Source organism: Calypte anna, chromosome 1 (assembly GCF_003957555.1).
Source record: "Calypte anna isolate BGI_N300 chromosome 1, bCalAnn1_v1.p, whole genome shotgun sequence".
Taxonomy (NCBI): Eukaryota; Metazoa; Chordata; class Aves; order Apodiformes; family Trochilidae; genus Calypte; species Calypte anna.
In genome coordinates this window covers 126,098,514-126,114,008 of record NC_044244.1, presented here as the reverse complement: position 1 = coordinate 126,114,008, position 15,495 = coordinate 126,098,514, and the positions used below count along the sequence as shown (strand labels likewise).

Here is a 15,495-nt window from a genome sequence, read left to right as displayed (position 1 = left end):
CTAGAGCCACTTCACCTTTCCATTGGGCCAGTAAGAGCTAGTGGTGAACAGCAACAGGGAACAGTTCCAGATGAGAAATAACTGTATTTCCCCCCCTTGGTTATTTTTCAGTCTGATGAGCCCCTTGATCTGCCTTGGCCTTCTTCTTTTTTTTTTTTTTTTTTTTTTCCTTCCAGCAATGTGTTTAAACATGCATTTATCTGTAAGCATATTATGGAGCTCATTAAGATTAAGCAAATTCTTATATATCTAAATTTGGACCAGGTCCAATTTTACTAATAATCTTCTTATGTGAAATACATTGTGTCCTCAGGGCAAACAAGGGACTTGTTTACGAAGGCCTGCTTTCATTAAGGTTTTGGATTATCCTTCTCAAACCTTCATAAAATTAAAGTTTGATTGCATATTTTACAGGCTTTGTTATTAATAAAGGTATCAGGAGTATAATGAGAAAATCTATTTGTTTCTGGAAGGAGTCAGATGGTACTGAAAGTGCTGGGGAGCTCTGCAGGCAGTAGGTGAAGATGCAGAAAGTCCTCCCACTGCACAGCTCTAGGGGCCTATTTTTTTGCTCTGCCTGGCTTTCCACCATGTTCCATGAGGAATCATAGAATCATAGAATTGGCTGGGTTGGAAGGGACCTCAGAGATCATCGAGTCCAACCCTAGAACCACTGCTGCAGTTACCAGACCATGGCACTGAGTGCCACATCCAGTCTCTTCTGAAATATCTCCAGGGAAGGAGAATCCACCACTTCCCTGGGCAGCCCATTCCAATGCCTGATCACCCTCTCGGTAAAGAAATTCTTCCTAATATCCAACCTAAACTTCCCCTGGCACAACTTAATACCATGCCCTCTTGTCTTGTTGAAAGCTGTCTGGGAAAAGAGACCAACCTCCCCCCTGGTTACAACCTCCTTTCAGGGAGTTGTAGAGAGTGATGAGGTCTCCCCTGAGCCGCCTCTTCTCCAGGCTGAACAGCCCCAGCTCCCTCAGCCTCTCCTCATCGGGTCTGTGTTTGAGTCCCTTCACCAGCCTGGTTGCCCTTCTTTGGACCCGCTCCAGGACCTCGATATCCTTCCTAAACTGGGGGGCCCAGAACTGGACACAGTACTCGAGGTGTGGCCTCACCAGGGCTGAGTACAGGGGCAGAATCAGTTCCTTGGACCTGCTGGCCACGCTGTTCCTGATACAGGCCAGGATGCCATTGGCCTTCTTGGCCACCTGGGCACACTGCTGGCTCATGTTCAGCTTTCTGTCAATCCAGACTCCCAGGTCCCTTTCTGCCTGGCTGCTCTCCCTTGTGCCCAGCCTGGAGCTCCCCATGGGATTGTTGTGGCCAAAGTGCAGGACTCGGCACTTGGCCGTGTTGAACCTCATCCCATTGGAATCAGCCCATCTCTCCAGTCTGTCCATGTCCCTCTGCAGAGCCCTCCTGCCTTCAAGACCATGGAGCAGCTTACCCAAAGCCTGTGGCAGTGTTAGTGTCTCTCCACTGACCCCTAAGGAAGTCTAGAAGAACCAGGCAATCAACACCATCCCTCCTGTTCCCCCAGTTCTCATCACCCCATCACCCCCCTGCTGCACCACACCTCCTGTCAAGCACCGTGCCCTGGTGTGAAACTCTGCAGAGCTGTGTCCAGTGAGTCCTGCAGTGTGCAAGGTTCCCTTGTCCCAGCTCCAGCTTCATTAGTGGCTTGAAATTCCACCAGAAAACAGGGAATCCTAAATAGGCTCAGTTAGTGGCAACAAGTGTGTTCACTTTGCCCATGGTCCTGCTGTATGTCTTCTGGGGTCTGCTCACACCAGAGCCAACTTTGGCACTTAATGACCTGTAATCCTACTTCACAGGGTTTTTTAGTACCTTCCACTCAAAGGGTTACTTCTATCACCACTTACATCACAAATTGGCTCTGTCGAGCAGACCCTTAAGGTCCCTTCCAACCCAAACCATTCTATGGCTGTATTATCGAATTTATCTGTGGAGTAACCATCATGAAACATAGAGTTAAAGGAAGGTTAAGTCAACATTGTTTCATTTAATGCTCTGGTTGCTCTGAATAATAAAGTATTAATTAAATCAAAACGTAAAAAAAAAAAATAGAAGAAGAAAAACAAAATGTTTTGAAAAAAAATTTGGATTTCTTACACGCTGACTGCAGGCTTCTCTTTTTCTTTGAATTCTGAAAAGTTAATTTTTTTATAAACTTCATCTGAAGACATTTCTGACTTTATAGCTTGCACAAGCTTATTAAAAGTCAAAAGAATATTCCAAAAGTATTTGATATGGCTGAGCTTTGCATGAAAAAAAAAGCAAAAAAGCAATCATTTACTCTAGGTTTTTTTCTCAAGTTGAAGTACTCCTTAATCAAATTTTCAGCCTACAAGGCCTGTGATTCAGTAATAACTTTATAATTGAGCACATGCCTAACTTTAAGTGCACCATATTAGCTGTGGCCCTAAAGGGGCTATTTGTGAGATTAGCATTGAGAATTATTTACTTGTATGTTTCTGAGGAGTCATATGTCAGGCAAAAGAGCCAGAGGCATGGAACAGGGTTCTGCTGTACAGGTGCTACAGAAAAAAAAAAAAAGGCTCTTCCTTCTGCTTGAGTCTTTTGATGAACAGCAACCTTGACAATAACTTCCAGCTGGGGCTGGCCAAGGAATGCGAATTCTGTCTAGTGAAAATATTTGAGGTTTTATGTTCTACATTTTTCCACATTAAAACAAGCCCTCTTTCCAAGGAGTTCATTAAAGGAGACTGAGAGCTGCATTAGAAAAGTCTGGAGACTGTGTTGCTCGCTTTGGTTGTGGGAGGTTCTGAATTATGCAGAGAGCAGACTTATATCTGGGCTTCCTCCATCACAGATGAATGTTGACTCCTTAACCTGAGATATCTATTATCTGAGAGCTAATGCTTGACTTGAGGACACCTTTCTATAGCAAATTTCACTGACATCAATACATTTAATATTAGCATCAGCAAATTCCTTAGAAATCTGTATCCAGAACTACTATGAACCTAAGGCTTTGTGTTCTGTTTGTATAAACTTCTCTTCCATGACACAAAACAGATTTAAAAACGACTAGGAGGTTTTATTATGAATTTGTAAAACTAATAACATTTCTATTGCAAACAAACCAGCAAGAATTGATTCTAGTCCTGCTGCTTTTGTGGGGAATTAATTCCTATTGCTGAAATATCTGATGACCTCACTTCACTAAAAAAAAAAATAATTTCAGGGTTCTTTCCAGTTTTTCCAGGCAGATGGATAGGGTCTGCTGGCCTTTGCCTCAGGGAGTGGGTGTAGAAAAAACCCAGAAAATGGAGGTTCTTCAGATGTCTGATGGGGAGCTGGAAACAACAAACCTTCCCAACCCAAAGGGAAGAGGGAAAAAGCTGAGAACTTTCCAAAAGCTGAGAACTGCTTTGGAAAGTGTTCGGCTCTCTGCAAAGGCTTCCTTGGCTTTCATCTTCAGAGACCTGAGCTAAATTGCATCTTAGGTCATAAGAAAATGAATGTGGTGGTTTCATAGTCCCCAGCAGATGTTTGGGAAATCACAGAACTACAGCACAGCTAGAGGTTCAGGGTTAGAGGGGAGCTTCTCTGGTTAATTCAAAGGCAAACAGACCTAGATTCATACCCATGAAAACTTCCCCATCTAATATACTGGAATTGAAGGGGGATTTAGTGTCTCAGGAGAATTTTCCTTGCAGGGGCAAAACTCTTCCTTTGGGATTCTTTATGGGTGAGGCAATTTGGTCCACAAATAGAAATGCACATCAGCATTTCTATTCTATTTCAGTTCTATCAGCAAATAATCTCTACATGACAAAAAAAATTAGACACCCTAAATTAGAGGTAGTCTGCTTTTTTAAAACCACACTGTATGGAATAAGTTCACCAAAACCAGAGTAATTTTTACTCACTAGTGCTTTACTGGTTATACAAAGTAGAAGAAAGTAGGTTGCAGAAAGAGTCTGATTTGGAAGGTGAGGTATGTATTTAAGTTTCAGATTTACTATTTAAAAATCACTTCAGTGCCTGAAAAAATTCTTTACACTTGGGGTCATACAGGTAAATAAGAGGTACCAGGTTTTTTTGTTTTATGGATTTGAGTTGGTGGTTGTAGAATCACTACATACTCCCAAATAAACAAAAAGATAAGAAAAGCAAATTGCAATTATTCCACTTAACAACTGTAACACTCTTGTAATGTACTTCATTCCAGATTTTGATCTTGAATTACAGCAAAACCAGAAATTAAGAAAAAAATAATGTGTTGACATATAAAAGCTGATACCTATTTATTCTGTGAAAACTATCTCCATTGTCATGTAAATATGGAGCATACTTTCTGGCATTAGAAACTCTAGATGAATTAAAGGATTATACTAATCTCAAGAGAGAGGCCTATCTATTTCTTAATGACTCTGTGTAAAGTGTATACCATTTCTTTAAAGAGAAACAATAAGTCATATTTTAACATCATCCATGTTACATTTATTTATTCAATATAAATACAAAGGATACTGATTAATGTGCATTTCGGAAAACATTTATTCCCTTTCATTTTATAGATGGCTAGAATGAATGAGAGTCATGGATTCAAACTTCTTTCATTTTTTGTCCCTGCCTAATATTATGGGTTATTCAACTCAGTCATCTATAGAGCAAACCCAACACTTGCAATAAAGCTTTTTCAGACCTTATCTAATCTAAATGTAAAACTGATTTTATCAATTATGACAAACTGTGCCTTTGGAAAGATTAATCAGCTTGCCATCTGAATGGATCATCTACAACTTCTTTGTTCTGAACTGGCACAAGAGAAAAAGGAGTGGTCATCTCCCATTTCAAATGTGCCAGAGGCTTTGTTTTTGTTTGCATTCCACATCTATCTCTAACCAGGAGACCTGTGTCTAGAGGCAGTCTCAGAGCAGGTTAAACAAAGGTCAGTGCAAAAAATACAGCAACTTATTCTGGCTACCTAGGAATTCTGTGAATGAAGAACTGATTGGGCCAAGATAACTAAACCACTTTAGGTCAAGCTGATAAGACTATCTGTCCCAATCTTGACTAAAAGTAAACTTTTTTAGAAGTCTTAAATACTCGTGTTACTCCTTAAAATTCTGCTTTAAAATTTTTGTCCCACTGTGCTTTGAAGTAGATTGCTGAGAAACCAAGTGGCAAGATACCTACCAGTCCTCCAGTGACATTTACAATCCAATCACAAAATAAAACAGAACAACTCCAGAAGTTCCATGGAAAACAAATTGTTTTTTTAAGTTTTCCATTAAAAACTTTTTAAAAAATCATAAACTCAGATGATTTGGAAACTTCTCATAAAGAGGTGCCCCAGAGGCACTCATGCTGACAGCTGTGAAGTCCATGGACTGACTAATCTTTCTTCAGTGAACACAACAGAACACAAATGCAGCATCATTTTGGAACTAGAGCTGACATTTCCCAGGATCAGAAAGCACATTGGAAAGAAGAAATTCACAGAGAGACAAACCACAGTTTCATAACTGGATTAAACTGCTCTGGGATCATACTGGGAAAAAGGAAAAAGATGTTCCCCATTTTCTATCTGTATGAAAAACTGGTGTGGCCACCCAGGCTGAGCTCACCTGACTGATGTGGATGTTGCATGAACATGAGGGAAGCAGGTAAAGAAAAACAGTGGGGAGGGAAGTGGGATGACTTTTGGCAGCAATGAGGTTTAAGATTAGATTAAACTGTGAAACTGACCTCTAAGAAGGAGGTGTTTGTTTTTCAAGATGCAGTAAAATGGACATTTTAGTTCTTTATTTTCAGTCATTATTTTTGTCCTTTATGTTAGTCTTTTTTTTTTTAACTTAAAAATGAAAACATATTTTGAATTATATTGACTTATTTGTTTTGTTTTTCCTCCTCACATTAAGCCTTTGTTCCATGTTGAGCAAAGTATTCCCCTTGCTGTGTTTCATTTTGGGTAGAAAACCAAAAACAATTAAATGACCTCTGAAGTTCAAAGGACTGATAAAGTTGAAGCCAATGACCTCATTGGCTTAAGTTCAGTACCTAAAACTCTCATCCAGGATCTGGAATCTTTAGCTCTGTGGAGGACCAATGCCTTTGGTCTCCTTGCTGCTTTATTTGCTGTTCAGCTATTTACATTAGGCAGAAAAAAAGAGGAACTTAAAACCATTTTGTCACATAAAGGTAAATGTCTCAAAGACAGAAGGTTCCAAACCCAAGATTTTGGCTGACATTATACTCTCTGATGTTAGGCACAAAGTATTACCTTCTGCATTAGTTAATTTTGATTTATAAGCAATCTATGATGCCTGTTATCATACATTATTGTGTGCTGTGTTCAGTTCTGGGACTCTCTCTACAAGAAGGACATTGAGTCACTGGAGTGAATCCAGAGAAGAGCAACCAAGCTGGTGAAGGGTCCAGATAACAAGACCTCTGAGGAACAGCTGAGGGAACTTGGATTGTCTAGTTTAGAGGAAGCTGAGGGGAGGCCTTATCACTACCTGAAAGGAGGCTGTGGGGACTTGGGGGTTGGTTCTCCCTAGTGAATAATGATAGCACTAGAGAAAATGGCCTGAAATTGCACCAGGGAAGGATTTGATGAGATATTTGGAACATTTCTCCACTGAAAGCAGTCAGGCACTGGAATGGGCTTGCCCAGGAAGGTGGTGGAGTCACCATCCTCTAAGGTATTAAAAAACTGAGTAGTCACGGCACTTCAGGGCATGGTTCGGTAGGCATAGTGGGTTTTGTTTTGTTTTATTTTTTTGTTTTCTCCTGGATGGACATTCAGACTCAGTAATCTTAGAGGGCTTTTGCAGCTGTGATCATTCCGTGGTAAACTCCAGTTTCCAGAAGTCACAGAACAGGTGCATTGATGTATTCTATCACGTGCCTAACCTGTACATAAAATGTATGCACGAGTGCTGGAGTTGTATATATATAGGGCAAATTATATATTTAGTTAGCAATTTGTGAAAGCAATAGTCAATAATAAATAATTCTTTATGCAAATAATATTTTACTACTAGGCTAGGGTCTACTGGTTATGCAACTTAGGACATCATTGAATGAATATTCCATATTGCCATAATCCATGCGGCATGTGTTGTCAGTTTCTCTTTTCTCTAATTCTATATAAAATTAAGACTAACCCAGGACTAAAGCTTTCATGAGATTTTAATTCAATGAAATACACTTCTATGAGAGTGAAATTAAACATAGAACTCAAGTAATTAGAAATCAAAAGTAGATCATGCCATGTATTTAACCTAAATGCTGTTAATAGAGAACGTGCCTCTTGTACCCTCCTTTGTTAGAAACTGTCTTAGGAAGCAAATGCTTTAAACTCCTCATTTGGGTTTTATGCACATCCTGAAGTTTGCTAATGATTCTTTTATTGAGAGTAAGAACTTCCAGTTTCCTTCAAGTCATATTTTCCTGTCTGTTTCACAACTAAAAAAAAGTCAGGTTCTTCTAGCACTTAATGTAGCAAATAAATTTAGCTGCTGAACAACCATCTTCCTAAAAATGGAAAATACCAGAGCAGAGGAAAGAGCAAATTTCAGTGGAGCTATTTTCCAGGTTATCTGCCCCACGTATTTCACAGTGATGGTAAATGCATATTTAACTCATTGCCCCTTTACTACTACCTAAACAAACACCCAGCAAAGTAGATTGCTTATTCCAAATAGTAACCTATGTATGACTATGAAGGCCATTCCCTGCACTTCAGACACCAGGATTTACATTCAGGTTTTTCACATAATTTTTCCATAATTTTATCTTCTTGTGTTTCTTGGGTTTTGATTGAAGTGCTCCCAAATCTCAAGATTGAGTGAGAACCATGAAACTTACCGAAAACAGAGTACTTATGTTTTTTACTGTCACAAAGACTCCTTATTGTTTGAGTATCCTCAGGGAATCACACTAAGTCAAGTTTTGATTTAGCTGTCCCTCAAGAATCAGAAATGCTAGATGTATCTTATACCAACATTGATTAAAACATTTTGTTGTAAAATTTGAAGAAGCTATCCCAGAGCTGAAGTCTTAACAGGAACTTGATGTTTTGTTATCTATAATTTTCCAATTTGCCTCTTTTCTTTTTGATCAGTCACACAAAACCAGGTTTCAGAAGGATTTTCCAGGTGCTACCATCTTTATTTTTATATTATGTCATATTATATTATATTGGGGTTTTTTTCCAGGTGATTATATAAGAGAGCTAAAAAACCCCACTGTTTTAAACACACAAAAACAATTTTTTACTGGGAATGTTATGCTGAGATTTAGGCAGCAGCAGATCTTTAGAAGTGAGCTGGAAACTGAGCATCTCCATTACCAACAGAACGTGAAGGATGCAGCAGTTCAAGGGTTACACAGTTAGAGGAAAATTCCTTTCCTTCTTTATACAACCAAAAATGATTTTGCAGCAGTGTCCAGAATTTGCTTCCTATGACGTTTGGGTGAATTGAAAACAAAACAAAACAAACAGAGAGACTGAGATACAGATGTTATAAAGCTGTCTACAAGCAAAACCTATTTCCTTTCCCCTCCCCCCTAGATAATTGCTCCTATTTTTCCTCCAGCTGAGTTCAGATTATGTTTCTGCCTAACAGATGAGAGAAGCTTCATGCTATTGACTACATAACAGACGTTTAATCATATATTTCCTCAAAGAAATGAGAAAAAAGTCCAGAAACAAAACTCCAATTGCTTGGAAGAAAAGTAACAGGCAAAAAAGGCTCATGCTCAGATTTGTGCCTTATGCCAATTAACGTCATGATCTGAAACACATTTGCAGAAGCCTCACATATTCACAACAGCAATGTGCCTTGGAAACTATGACAAAGAAGCAAATTTGCTGTGACACAAAACTTTGTCAGCCAGCCAAACCTGTGACACTAAAACCAAGGGGAGAACCTAAGCCCTTAGAGCATTAAATCCTTCCTTGATTCAACTGAGAAGCCTCTAAATCCAGAGCTGCACACAGCTGGCAAAACCACAGCTCATCAGAGAAGGATGCAGCCCCATATCCTGGCAGGTGGAGGATGAGGAAGGGAGGGTGGCAATGCTGCAGGGTCGGGGAGGCTTGGCACAGGCTACTCCAGTGTCTCCAGTGTACTGATGGCTTTCCAGCACACAACAGGAGGCAGGGAGACCTGGAAAAAGGTTGGTACCACCATGGGGATGCTACCACTCTGGGATTAATCTATATTTCCATATCCTAGGCCTGTCAAGCCCCAGTTTTACAATACTGTCTTTGGAAGGTGTATCTACAAGTAGTCACACGAGCAATGTGTGTAGCACATTTATTAAAAGCAAGTTACTGGAGCCTTGTTTCACCCAGTGGGACTGGATCCAGCTAAAAACTCTTCTCCCTCAGATGAAGTAGAGGGCTTGTACCTAGACTGATATAAATAATTACATTACTTTCTTTTCCCCCTCCAACATCTTCCCCTTATAATAGCTCCAGAACTAAGTAGATGCTCTCCTGACACGCATGGGTGTTTTTATGGACTTTTAAGGACCACTGGATGATTTAGCCACATACTATGGGGTTCACTCTTTGGGTGAACGCTCATAGAATTTAAAGATAAAATTCTTCAGGCTGTTGGTTTTTTTTTATTTGAAAAACAATTTCTGCAGTTACTATGAGATGCATGAAAGATGTGAGCTAGGGCTCCAAATAAACACATATCAGATTAGTAGCCATTTGTATTCAATTTTCTCAGTTTGTGGAGAAAACTGAATTTTGTCATACGAATCAGGTTTTCATTCAGTGGGAAGCTGTCCCTGGGAAGGCAGCCACAGCCACCCTTCCTAAACAGCCTTGAGGGGAGCAGAGCTGGATCACCAGGGACAACCCAGCCAACTGCTCCAGGCAAGGGGTGCTCTGCCAGAAAGCAGCCTGCCATGAGGTTGTAGACCTGTCATTGTCACCAAAGAAGGAAGACAAAACTTTCCTGATTAACAGCCTTGGTTTCTGCAAAACCACGAAACGACAGATGGGATTACAGAGGAAAAGAGAGTGGAAAGATGGGAAGATGAGTGTCAAATGAAAAAAATGTTAGGGATATGTCTGAAAGATGAGTAAAACTAGTATCCAAGGGTACTCCTAGGGAAACAGGAAGATTTGGGACAGAAAGAAATGTTACAGTCTTAAGCATTGACTTTTCAGGGTGTAGTTTTCTTTGAGAAAATGGGATTTTTTTTTTTAAGTGGTACTCTAAACTAAGCCTCTGATTTCATACTAGGCATGATACCAGACATTCAGATATTAAAATTCTTCATATTATAAAATGCTTAATAATATCTGCTGAACTAAAAGCAGTAAAAATGTGTAAGTTTGGTTTTATTTACTCCCAAAAGTTTTCCTGCCAATATGCCCAGAACTACCCACAAGAATGCAAGACTGAAAGTTGACTTCTGGAGTCCCTAAGATCAGGACCCCCATCAGGATAAATCTTGCCATAAATTGATAAGCTCTATCTAAAAATAGGCAAGATTTATGCTTCTGTTGCTGTGACAAAAGGCAGCCTCAGATCCCCTCTCTGCAGTGGCTGGAAGGCATCCAGCTTCCAGATACTGAACAACCCAACCAGCCCTCTCCTGCTCATGGGAGTGAAAAGGGAAGATAAATCTTTTTCAGAAGGGAATAAACATTAGTTTAAAGAACAGAGGAGAGATTTGGATTAGGCCTTTGCTATTGCTGAAGTTATAATTGCCTGATGTGAAGGATGTATGGGTGGGTAATTAATATGCAGTGAAGGCAGTTGCTGGGAAGCCATTGACAGCTCCCTTCATTGATGAGAAACAGTGGCTCTGGGACAGCATTTGGTTTGGCTGGTGAGGATTCATTTATTCAAAATCATGAAGCCTGTTTGCTGTTCATTTGCAAGAACATCAGCTTCTGCTCCACATCGAAAGCCAATTAATTTTTCATGTAAAATTGAAATTTTGGTTTATGACATGACAAAGGCTTTAAGAATTGTTACTGTTTATGTCTACAATTGAATATTAATTAACATTTTTTAAAATTCTATATACTTCTTAGTAAAAACTCAATAACATTAACAAAAGGAATAATAATTTCCTCTCCTTCCTTGTTTTTCAAAGTTCAAATTATGTGTGAAACCCAGAGCTTCTTTCTTCTTTTTTTTTTTTTTTCCTAGCTGCTTTTAAGCTCTTAAAAATCTAAATAGACACTGAGTTAACATTATCAGGTGTTTTAAAATTAGGTAAGGAAAATCAAAGTATGTAACATAAGGTTGTTAAGTGTACTGTTTCTAGTTTTACATGTTTATAAATTGCATACAATATATTTTTCTTCATTACCTGTAATATATTGCACCAAAAATTGAAACACATTTCCAATACAATTAGTCACCTGCTCAGTTTCAACCTTTGAGTGAGCTTATAGGGCAACACTAATACAGTAATTGAAAACTTATTCTAATATTTTGAAATCTTAAATCTGTAACATTAATATTACAACCAATATACTGTCCCCTTTATTCAGGTTCCTGATTTGGGGTGAATTTCTGTCACAAAGAAGCACAAAGAAAGACAGCATACCGACTTTTAAAAAAATCTTTCAAGCCACAGCTTCTGGAAATACTCACATACCTGAAGATTTCATCGAGCTCTGAGAAACAGAGATAGCTTTAAAGTTTACTTCCATACCCCCATTTGCCTGATTTCCAGTGCGGCCTAGGTCCAGGGTTTTGACTCAAGCTCATTTCCTAATATTTAGCTAATTTAAATGCTAATTAGACTAATTTGATGAATAAAACGTGGTAGGAATTCATTACCAACTTTACTGCTATTGCTTTATGTCTACAGAGAAATTTTCTAAAGCAGGACTCCAGAGAGAGTAGAGCATCTGTTACCAGTTGAATAAGATGGATTATTTTGTAATAGTAAACCTTGGAGATGTAATACATTGTGGAATTGCAGAGGAAGATGGAGAAGCAATTTTAAATGTTCCAGATCTAGCCCATCTTGGATATAGGCCATTAATGAAGAAGAGGTCTTATCCTGTCGTGGGTCATAGAATCATAGAATTGGCTGGGTTGGAAGGGACCTCAGAGATCATCAAGTCAAACCCTTGATCCACTACCCCCGCAGCTACCAGACCATGGCACTGAGTGCCACATCCAGTCTCTTTTTAAATATCTCCAAGGACGGAGAATCCACTACTTCCCTGGGCAGCCCATTCCAATGTCTGATCACCCTCTCTCTAAAGAAATTCTTTCTAATATCCAACCTAAACCTTCCCTGGCACAACTTGAGACCGTGTCCTCTTGTCTTGCTGAGAGTTGCCTGGGAAAAGAGACCAACCCCCCCCTGGCTACACCCTCCTTTCAGGGAGCTGTAGAGAGTGATGAGGTCTCCCCTGAGCCTCCTCTTCTCCAGGCTGAGCAGCTCCAACTCCCTCAGCCTCTCCTCATAGGATCTGTGCTTGAGTCCCTTCACCAGCCTAGTTGCCCTCCTTTGGACCTGCTCCAGGACCTCAATCTCCTTCCTGAACTGAGGGGCCCAGAACTGGACACAGTACTCGAGGTGTGGCCTCACCAGGGCTGAGTACAGGGGCAGAATCACTTCCTTGGACCTGCTGGCCACGCTGTTCCTGATACAGGCCAGGATGCCATTGGCCTTCTTGGCTACCTAAGTCCATCTACTTCACAGGTTTTGCTCTGAGGAAGAAAATATGCCTTGTCTCTGTCTCTCATTACCTACTGCAGTTGTTCCAGCTGATACTGCAGTTGTTCTGCCTGACGTTATCGCTGCCCTTTACAAAGATCTCAAACATTCACCTCAAATCTGACACTGGACAGACTTCCATGGTTTTGTTGAAACTCATGAAGTCAGTGAGGCTCCCCAGAGGAATGCATGAGATGATCTCTTTTGAAGACCAGTCTTGGGGTTTGTTGTTGTTGTTGCTTGGGTTTGGCTTTAGTTTGGTTTGGGTTTCATTGCTTTGGGGGTTTTGGGTGGCTTTTATTTTGGTTTCCCTTTTTTCTGTGCCCCGTGCCATTGCCACAGTCAGTGAGGCCCTGAAACAAATCCAGATTTTCTAGATGTGACTTTGAATCTGTTCACAAGAAAAGCTGCTCCTGAGCTTAATGAGGTGACAATTTCAGTCTGAAAAAGATGCCAAAGAATTCCACAAATAATTTCCATGTGACTTTCTTGTAAAGAAAAAGAGGTTTCTCTAGAATGACAGTGCCTGTCTGCAGGGCCAGCAGGTGGTTACGTTACAGCAGAGTATATCACATCTAACTTTCTCTTAAATTGTATCTTTTTTTCAGAAGCTTTTGGTTAAGTCTGCCTTGCTCACTCAAATTCTCCAGGGCTATTCCCTAGATAGCACTGATGAAGAAACCTGGCTTCCTTTCACAGATATAGGCAACTGTACTCAAAGAGGAATACCTGCTCTACACAACACTATCATTATTTAACATTGTCTGTCTGCTAGGAACACAGGCTGAACCCTCCTCTGAATAAAGGAGGCTGGGACAGGAACTGCAATGCAGTCAGAAGTGAAATTGTCCCATGCAGAAGCCTGTCAACAAACAGCATTGTGATGTAAATGGAAGCTCAACCATATTTCAGACAGAAAGTAAGTTTTCCCTGTCAATCTGGCTAGTAATTAGCTGTTCAACTGAAAATACCTTTTCTCTGTGATTGATATCTGAAATTTGTTTCACTCTAAATCAGCAGTATTTATGCTGTACCAGCTTTTCTGATTCCTACCCCATTAACTTTCCCATGACACCTTAAACCAAATTTAGAACTTACAAAAACTGATAGCTCTGCAAATGCTGAACTTGATGCATCTCAGTGAGTCCAGTTTATCTGTCAAAAAGCATGTGTGTCTCACGATACTGAGCTTTTCCTAGTTTTCCAGGGTTTCTCAGCCACAATTTACCTGGAAGGGAGGTGAAAATGTTTTCTCTCTGGTGTGTCACCTGGGACTCATGGCTCAGACTGACTATGAGTAAAGCACTGGTTTGATGACATGGGGATGTTTGTATAATATTTACTGAAAGAAACATAAACTCATGTTGCCTTTTACAAGTTTTGTTTGACCTGAATGTCCTATATGGAACAAAAAAGATCTTACAGAATGACAGCTAGTAAAAAATATGAGTTTTGCTTGTCTATTTTAGACTCTGATCTCCTCCTTTGTCAGCTTTCATGGATGAATTAGTCTGTGATTATTTTGCATGTAGAGCAGTAGCCCCCATGGGGCCATCTAAAAAAAACCCCAGATTTGGGGGAAATATGGATTCAGCATTGCTCAAATTGAGCATCTGTGCTCTATTTTTTTGTGATACTCGAAGTTGAATACATAACTGAGGCAAGTCAAAGGCCTGTAAGCATCTCCCTTCTTCTGAAAACAGATATATTTAATGGATGACTTATGAGTCCATACATTAAGTCCAATGAAAAAAACCAAAACAATGGCCAATAGAAACCTAAGCATCATTTTAGATCTGGGCATTACTATTTCTTTGCCTCAGTTTTCCACCTGTAAATATTACTCCGTCTCACAAAGGACCCTAAAATACAAACATGTTACAGATAGTGAGTGATGTGCTCAAGTTTGGCAGTGATGGGGACCATGAAAACACATCATAATTAAAAGGGGACAGGTAGGAACGTAAAGGTCACCAGTATTGAGAATAACACTTATCAGTGAAAAAGCTCCAAATCAGTTTACCACTCTTCTAATTTACTTCTGTTCTTTTTTTGGTTTGTTTGTTTGTTTAAACTTTTGTTCCTGAATACTAGAAGCAAATATAATTAAGTTTACAAGTATTTCACATGGAGGTCAGTACTCACTTCTACATGTTGACATGTCTGAATGAGTTTTGCCAAAAGAGTTTCCAGTTCAGTATTCCTCTTAATAAGGTTGGTGAGGTTACTCTCCAAATTTTGCTGTCAAAAAGAGAAAAGTACACATTAGCATTTTGAAGAAATTAATGTTTAGGTGAACTGTTGGAAAACTGATATACCTTACTGAATTTTGTAATTACACAGGCATCAACATAAGACTTTCATTTTTATATGCTCCATTACATGTTTTGTCTATGCTTCAAATATAGTAAGATAAGAGAGCAGAAAAGTTTAAGATAAGAGTGAATTCTAGAAAACAGTTTTTAAGGAGCTACTAAAAACTAGATTAAGCAACAAATCTTAATTGGGTCAAAAGAAAGGAGTAAGGCAAAGGTAAAAGCATTTCACCAAAAACCCCAGGGTTATTTTGTCTGAGAACACTTTTTGATTTCTTATTTCCTGCTTTCAGTCTAATATCTGAATTCAAAAGAATGCTGCTAACTCAAGTGTCCAAGCATGTGACCTTTTGGGACTGTACTTGTAAGGACACAGTAGATGGGTCAGCACTTTCTTCTTGGGATTCATGGTGCTGGGGGAACTGATTGAATTGATTCAATTGTCCAG

At 39.6% G+C, this 15,495-nt stretch overlaps 1 protein-coding gene across 1 annotated transcript in view; it reads right to left on the bottom strand.

The window, feature by feature from the left end:
- Nucleotides 1-15,495, bottom strand: part of MID1 (midline 1) — a 147,346-nt gene that overhangs the window by 31,897 nt on the left and 99,954 nt on the right. The window contains exon 3 of the mRNA XM_030450956.1: nt 14,878-14,973. Coding sequence (XP_030306816.1) covers nt 14,878-14,973 — 96 coding nt within the window. The remainder of the gene's footprint in view (nt 1-14,877; nt 14,974-15,495) is intronic.